The sequence below is a fragment of the Centruroides sculpturatus genome, unplaced genomic scaffold (genome assembly GCF_000671375.1).
Source record: "Centruroides sculpturatus isolate CEXI.00-Female unplaced genomic scaffold, Cexi_2.0 scaffold8, whole genome shotgun sequence".
NCBI lineage: Eukaryota > Metazoa > Arthropoda > Arachnida > Scorpiones > Buthidae > Centruroides > Centruroides sculpturatus.
Window position 1 is genome coordinate 1,905,419 of NW_019384535.1, and position 8,816 is coordinate 1,914,234.

Here is an 8,816-nt window from a genome sequence, read left to right on the forward strand (position 1 = left end):
AACTGCTTTTTATTTTATAAAATCCGTCTTCTTGCGCTACCGGAGGGCTTTTTAAACAATAGGTAGTCTGTTAGCGCTGGACAGTAGTAGTCCAAATTCAATACAAACATTTGTTTCTTGAAAATTTGATCACGATTTAAATACAGTATTTATTTTTAATATTACCGATATGTCATCGAAAAGAAAACGTGTTGTTTTATCATTAAAAGACAAATTAAAGTATTTGTTTCGATTATCCGAATTTTTCCGTATCCGGACTACCTTCATCCCCAATTAGTCCGGATAATCGAGGTTCAACTGTATTTGTTATTTTATTATCAAAAATCACCAATAAATCATTACATAACGTGTTAAGTAATCTACCCTTTGCATATTCCATATTTGTTGATATTTCACTTCTAAACAAATCTTTGCCATTTTCAGGCCTACCGTAGATCCCATATATATATCAGTCTTTAAAAATCTACTATCTCATTTGTCGGGATACAATCGTCCGACATACGATTTCCCGCGCGTTTACGTATTTTCAAACGAACGACGGTTGTCACCATGGGAACGCCATCAGACAACTTTGGAAACTCGACCGCGGATTGGCTGGAAGACATGGTACCACCAGCGGACGTCTTGTAGCGCTACTAAGCGCTGATTGGTGTAATTCCTTTTCCTTCAATCCGTATAAAAGGATTGAATTGAGGCGGGAAGTTTAGTTCGCCTAGGACACATCAAGGGAACTCATGTTCGTTCTAGCTTCGCCTAAGCTGTCCTAGAAGATTGTTTTGTCTCGCTGTGAGGTAACTAACGTTGGAAGGAGTTGGTCGCAAGGTGTTCTTTTCGACAGACCTGTTGTCGTGGATTAAAAGTATTTGAACTTTGTTACACCTGACGTTTTGTAATTGTTTGTTTTGTGAACTTTTGTTTTGTGTACATACGTTTTAGTTGTAATATAAACGTTTTGTGGAAATTCAGCAACGTCTCGTATCTCTTTGTGAATTTGACTTCAGTTATCTTTGTTTTAAACCAATCTTATTTCACTAACTCTAATTATCTTGCATTATCTGCTATAAAAAATTGCGTTGTAAGCCTACTAGTACATTTCTAATTTATTATATAAAATCAAATCAAATTATGTCTCATATATCCAAGTGAAAGGTTTTCTCTACTTACATCTTGCCAAGGACTCTAACTCAGTATTAACTACATTAAAACTCCAGCAAAGAGTTGTTTAACTTTCCCAACGTTTAAAACTAAGTGTGTGACGCCAATACTTATGATATTTTATTATTAAAATCTTTGTATATTTTTAATCACAATATTATAAAATAGCAAAAAGCTTATCTTTGGGGGTTGAAACGGATTTTATAAAAAAATCTAAATGTTAATAATGAGTAAAATCGTCAATAAATCGGACCCTACTAAAGATACACACGACGCCCTTTTTCTCTCTACCCTTCGACCTTTAATTACTAACATTTGATATTTAACGTTAACCATTTAACATAACATTAAACATTTAAAATTATTAACATAACACCTAAAAAACCTTCTTGATAAATTTCAGAAATGTTCGAGTAAAAGAAGAGAAGTTATTGAGCTTCAAGCGAAGTGAAGAAAATTGCTTCACACACACACACACAAACATACTAACAGCCACACATACAGAAAAATTCCTGAATTTTTTTTGCATTTGTCAACGTTTCATGGTCCCCTGAGTCCAAAAATGTAAAACTCTTGGTGGTCATTTTATACCGATTGCCATACGTTCTCTCTGTTACACATAACAGCCAGGAAAGTTAAAAATAAACTTCATGAATATAGATAAATAATCTTCGGCCAAAGAATTCATGTAAAGAATGCGTGGAATAAATGATTGAAACTTTTTAGGATTACAATCGTGAGAAAACTATTTTATGCAATTGTATTTAATCTTAAATAATGTTACATGATATTGTTAATTTTTAGTGGAATCTAGTGTGTGACAGAGCATGGTTAGCATCTTTTGTGCAATTCATGTATTTCATAGGATTTTTAATCTCTGTTTTCATTGGAGGTCAATTATCTGATAAGTATGCTTTTATTATTAGATTATACAGTATAGAATACAACTATTATACGCATAACTGAATGTATATTTTTTCACTCACAAATAGATTTGGCAGGAAACCTATGTTCTACTTGAGTTCAGCATGGACATTCACATTCAGTATGATAAGTATATTTACTTCGTCTTTCTGGATGTTTCTTGCATGTCGATTTTTACTTGCATTTGGTAGGGCAAATTCAGCACTAATTATGTATGTACACGGTAAGGATTATTTTTCAAATTATTATTGAAATATTGTACAAGAATTGCTGAAAATTTTATTCGAATGTATCAAATACAAGAAACTCAAATAATTTCTTTAAATTGCTATATATATTATGCAGCAACAGAAATTGTTAGAAAAGAACACAGAATCGCTGTAGGATTAACACTTAAAGCAGGAATGGTATTAGGACAACTTGCTCTTCCTGGATTTGTTTGGATTTTCAGAGATTGGTTTTATATAGAAATAATATATGTTTTACCATTCATAATCTGTCTGCCATTATGGTGGTAAGAAAATTAATTTTAAATTAATTTTAAAGCATTAATTTAATTAATTAAAGAACGAATTAAGTTTTACTGGTAATTTTTTAAACTTTGAAAGTAATTTTTTGTAATTTTGTAAAAAGGGTCACTTCGGAATCTCCAAGATGGCTTATTACCCAAGGAAAAATATATGAAGCCGAGAAAGTAATGAGGAAGGCAATAAAAATGAGTAAACTCCAAATTGAAAATTTCACTCAAAAATTCAAAGTTATAACTGAAAACATTGCAAAGGTAATTAAATTATCAGATACAACATATTTGTTTTATTATGTATCTTAACTGAATGTATTATTAAAATATAATAGTAATAAATTTGAAAATTTATACATAAATTTATTATTATTATTATTATCATTCATTTCTTAAACTTCTCACTTCGCCGATAACTGTGTCGAGTGCTATGCCAAACTAAAATCATGGTATAGCTCCCCAAACAAGTATAAGATTAAATATTATTATCATTCTATTCTTAATCTTCTCACTTCACCGATAACTGTGCCGAGTGCTATGCCAAACTAAAATCATGGTATACCTCCCCAAACAAGTATAAGATTAAATTTTCGTGTTATTGGTATGGATGTTCACGTCTAAAAACTTTCTAACAATGTGATATGTGTTCAATATTGAGGCTTTCTGTAGTGTCGTGTTTATGTTTTTATTAAATTAAGGTTTAACATTTCTGACTCTTGTGTTGTGCTGTGGTATTACATCAGTGAAAGAAAAATAAGTACAATAAACATCCTATCCACAGTTGCTTTATTTGTTGGGTGAGTGGATTGTACTTGTTGATTTTTTTCAGAGTGTATATTCTACATATTATGAGTGTTTGGAATGGAGATGTCTATTAAGGTAACTCAAAAGATGGTTTAGACAGAAACAAAAAGGAGTCCAGGTATCTCGTTGAAAAATTCTTTGTTTGATATATGTTTGATTTGTGTGCATATTATAAAGGTTAAGATGTATTTTTGTTCTCCAGTGGAGCATGGTAAACTGATCTGTTGAATTTGGGATGTGACCTGCCATTGTCGTCGAAGTCAGTAGTAAATTTTGTACTAATTTGTCTGTAGAAGAAATTTTCGTTCTGTGTGAATAATATACTTTGTAGTTTCCTTACAGCGCAAAATTTGTAACGTTTAGCTATCGTGCATTGACTGCAACTTTTTGTTTCAGTTTGTCAATGCAATATGTATGGACATTGTGCTGTTCGTGCTTTGTGTATGTTTTAATTTTCTTGAAAAGTTCTTAGTTGTATCATTAATTAATATAGCTGTTGCTTTGTTATTAAATTTTTTTATTCCCCTGCCTAATTGCTGTCGAATATTCTTTAGTTTTGTTTCCACTCTTTTTTCCTTCTGAATGCTTTTCGATTTGTGTGATTATGAAATCCATGGCACTAAATGTTTACTGTTGTAACTGCACCAGCATAGACTAGTGTGTGGATGCTTGAGAGTATACAAATAAAATTACTGCAATCTGGTAATATGCAAGTGTTGACATAGCGTAGTGTTTAGAAATGTTGATTTTGAGAATGCATGGCCATTGAATAGGGTCAATGCCTGTGTTTTTAATAACTGCTTTCGAAATAATAAAAGAGGGTGTATGAATTAAACATTAATCTATTTCTATCAATGAAGATGTGTTGATATTGTCAGCATCAGAGGTAATAGTGATGGTAGAAACAGTATTGTCACTGCATGCATCTTGATGATCCTACAGGATGATGTGATCACTGTTGATGTTGTAAGTAATTATTTATTGATATGATTGATTTGATTGTTCTGTCATTTGTTGTTTGATATGTTCTAGTGTTGTTCGTGGTGTAAGTTTGTTATATATAACTGTTCTTTTTGATCAACAATTCTTTGTACAGTGACTGTACAATGAAAATATTGTTAAGAAAACAAGTGATGTAACTGTTATCTGTAGTATGTCATATCTGTTCCGAGTGTTGTGATGATATAATAAGTACAAATGTACGAAAAATACAAAAGTACTCGTTCATTTCTGACGTCCATTTCATTATTTGACGTGGTTCACCTTCCTTAGTGGTCTGTGGCTGGATGGCCTCATTAACATCACGGTTAGACGTTTTCCCACAAATGGTGAAGGCATTGCATTAGCTGTGATTGGACCAGTGTTACTTTTGCCACTGGTGGCCAAGGAAAACTGTGACATATCTTTCGAACGTGAGCCTCTGGCTAACACACGAGAGCGGATCTTGTTAACCTAGACGACGAGCGAGCCTGTATTACACCTTCAGAGATGAGGGTTCAGTCACTCTTGGCTTCATTTCTCCCATTGACCTCACCAGCATGTGTGACTCTGTCATATCTCTGTGGCTCATCAGAATTACTGAGCTTGTCACATAGCAAGAGGTGACTGGAGAGAGAATTATTATTATTATAGTTTTAGGTGATTGCTAATTTCCTATACACATATAAATATATATTAATAAGAATGTATTTCAAATTTAGGAAAGTGAAGGAAAAAACAAGCAAGTGACATTTCTGGATATAATGAAAAATTCTAAATTACGAAAATTCAGTTTAATTTTGTACCTGATTGGGTAAGTTCCAAAATATCTGATGATGATAATTTTTTTTAAATTAATGAAACACATATTNGCAAGTGACATTTCTGGATATAATGAAAAATTCTAAATTACGAAAATTCAGTTTAATTTTGTACCTGATTGGGTAAGTTCCAAAATATCTGATGATGATAATTTTTTTTAAATTAATGAAATACATATTTAAAATCTGAAAATTCTTTGAAATGTTATTTCAATTATATACTAGAATGAATTTCATAAAGACTGTTAACAAAAATTTTCTATATTAGTCATTTATCATTACGTTAATTATGTATTTTGTATTATGGTCGTACTATAATCGTTTGGTCTAGTAAATTCTTTGTATATAAAACAAAGGTGTGTTTCTAAGAAAATATACTTTTTCTACTTTTTTAACGCTTACACATTAAACTAACATAAGTATAATTAATTAACTAAGACAGAATCATAAAAAATATTAATTTACGTATGTACACAGGATGACGCATTGACAAATGGATAATTAATTTAAATGTAATTTTAATTTTACATCAGTGGAGAAATGAAATTTTGTACTATATTGAAGTTACCTCATGCCAACATCATTAAATTAATTTGTGCTGATTGTCATTGGCATTCCGATCACCAAAGATTTATAATATTCAATATAAAATTGATTATTGTATTACTAAATTGATTTAAGAATGTTTATTCGAAAAAATTAATACTGGAAATCCTCGATAGCGCAAAATTCAAGGGTCGATACAATCGCGACTTCGAATCCGAGGCTTAGGTACTGTACTTCTGCACAATATGCCAAATGCCGCGTAATTTATTAAGCAAGCGGATACGTATACAGAACGCTAATTTCATTAATTAATTAATAATGAATAATAATAATAATATAAATGTGAAAGTAAACAGCACATATCCGGTTAGAACCTCACAGGTCAGTTTTTATAAAAACTGACCTGTGAGGTTCCTGTCTGTGAGGTTTTAGAACCTCACAGACAGGTTTTTATAAAAAGTAAAGCAGAATTCCTCGAAATGCAGCCCAAAATTATTTTCAAAGGGGCCCAAAATGCAGTAAGTCGGCCAAAAGTAGTAAATAGCCTAGAGCTCAACAAATATGTAAGGTGACACCCGAAAATGTGTTACTGTAAAAGCAAAGTCATACTGACCGTTACGGTTGCTTTCGGTCTATTGTTTTCTTGTAGCATGTTGACAGAATTTTCACTTGGAATTTCGAAGTAGCCGTATTTATTGATAGAACTAACCGAATTCCATAACGCGTAAATCTCTATTTCTCCGGTCGGAACAAAAGTACGGTTACGAACTAACGGGATTTCGAATTAACAGTGGCTTGCCGTCTTTGGAAGCGGTGGAAGCGCCTCTTTCCTTGTATTTTCTAAAATATAAATATATATTGTGCAATTATTTTCATATTTTAACGTACGTACAGTACTTTAAATTAATTAATATTTTATTATAATTGCATTATGTATTTTATTACAAATTTGATTAGGTAAATTAGGTAAAGTTTCATTTGCAGAATATTAATAGGCTAACATTTAGATGATCATTATTTAATCATTACTTCATTACTTTACTATGCAAAATTATTATTTAATAAGTGCTTTTTAACCCTGGGGTAGTGCAGTGGGGTGTTTCGCCACCCCCGACGTTTTAAAAGTTGCACTATTCATAGATTTTGCAAGAAATATTTGTGTCCTCTTCAGTAGCTTCATGATTTTATGTATAGAGCATGCTCAGAAATTACTACGATGCTGCAGAAATTCCAGTAAGAGAAAAACAACAGTTCTCAGTGGGGTGTCCAAAAACCCCACAGTATTAATTACGTTTTTCTTAAAATTTTACAAATATTTATTTAGTTTTTTTTATTTTTCAAATAACTATAATGTGACCACATTTATTATTTATAATATAGATATAATAATCAATGTGAATAAAAATAATTTAAGTTTATTTTAATTCAAAATGGCTGACTTTCATAAACACATTGAGAAAATACCAAACATAGCAAGTTGCTTGTCATTTGCACTGAGTGCCAAAGTACAATGTCAGCTATTGAATCAGAGTGACAAAAATGCTTAAAAAACAATTTAGATTTTTACTATTGGTTTAATAATAAGATCTAATGTAATGAGTTTTGATAAATGTTGTTTTTTATTTTCATGGATTTATGTACTAATATAATATGTAATCATACCTGAATATAATCATATGTATAATGACACATGTCTTTACCAAATAAATGAGTAAAACTTTATGAATTTTTACTTACATGGTTTATGGACCCAAAAAAATGTCGGGGTGGACAAACGCCCCACTGCACTAATGCCGAAAAAAAACTCTGCACTAACGCAGGGTTTAATGTGATCATCCAGCTAGTGTTATGCTATATTTTCATTAATAAAAATATACAGATAATATTGTTTTATTAAAACAAGATTTGGTCAGTAATATTTTGGTGCAGTGTTATTTATTGTGATCATGCATAACTAAAACTTAAGCAAAAAGTAAAAATAAACTTTTAAATAAAAAAAAAAACATGTTCAGTATTAGAATAATGTAGGAGTAATAGAAGAAAATTATTTTTATTTGATTGTTGTTGAATCCAATGTGTAAAATTTGGTTATTAGTTGCTTCAGTATGTTGATAACTTGTGACTCTTCTGTATTAATACTTAAGATACAGTGGCGTGCCATGACATTTGATGATGGGGAAGCTGTGTTTCTGTAAGAAGCCGCCATCCACGGGTAATCAGTCAATTGCGCGTCAGTGATGGTCTAAGGTACATTCGTATCATTTATTCGATAAGCCAGTAAACATCGTAGACTTCTCTAAATGCATTTTTATATCACAACTACATTCCGAATCGCTAGCCACGATATAAGGGCTAAAATTATAAATAAAATAATAAAAATTTACTTGGTGAAATAAAATGTGTGGCAGATGTACTGTACAGTACATGCCTGGTACAAAATATTCTTCAATTGTACAAATTTCTATTATATATTCGAATATCAGTGGCGGAGTGAATGAATAAATCACGAGTAGATTTATAACTTAACCCAACCGATAAGAATTTACTGGTATGTTTTTATGACAGTTCTGTATAGTTGACAGGAGTTTAAAAAATCCATTAAAATATTTGATAGTTTTATTCCGCTCTCCAATCTTACATTACTTACAGATTTCAATGTTAAACTAGCGATATTACGATTTCGTATGTCACATCTATAAGGGGATGCAGGAAAAAACGTGTACAATTCATGTACAATGTTAAAGATATGAACTGTTACTTTGGCAACATCATTTACAACTAAATGTAACGAATGAGACGCACAAGATACAAAAAACCTCAAGACTTTATTTTCCTTAAATTAATGATTTATATATCGTTATCATAAAAATTTGTTTTTCCACTTTTTCCCAAGACTACAAATATTCGAGTACAAAGTAACCGGTTTCGACTTATTTCTACTTAAGTAGTGTAGTAGTTAAATAATTAAGCGATTAGGGAATTGGGGACATAAACAAAACCCTGACGAAAGAGCCGGAATATTACTTAAACAAAAGCTTAACCGAACCAATTTCTAGCCGAGTACAGTG

The 8,816-nt window shown here is 31.3% G+C and overlaps 1 protein-coding gene across 1 annotated transcript in view; it reads left to right on the forward strand.

Moving 5' to 3' along the window:
- Window positions 1-8,816, forward strand: part of LOC111623233 (solute carrier family 22 member 4-like) — a 26,449-nt gene that overhangs the window by 13,716 nt on the left and 3,917 nt on the right. The window contains exons 4-8 of the mRNA XM_023365730.1: window positions 1,960-2,063; window positions 2,148-2,302; window positions 2,425-2,593; window positions 2,713-2,860; window positions 5,104-5,195. Of these exons, the coding sequence (XP_023221498.1) occupies window positions 1,960-2,063; window positions 2,148-2,302; window positions 2,425-2,593; window positions 2,713-2,860; window positions 5,104-5,195 (668 nt within the window). The remainder of the gene's footprint in view (window positions 1-1,959; window positions 2,064-2,147; window positions 2,303-2,424; window positions 2,594-2,712; window positions 2,861-5,103; window positions 5,196-8,816) is intronic.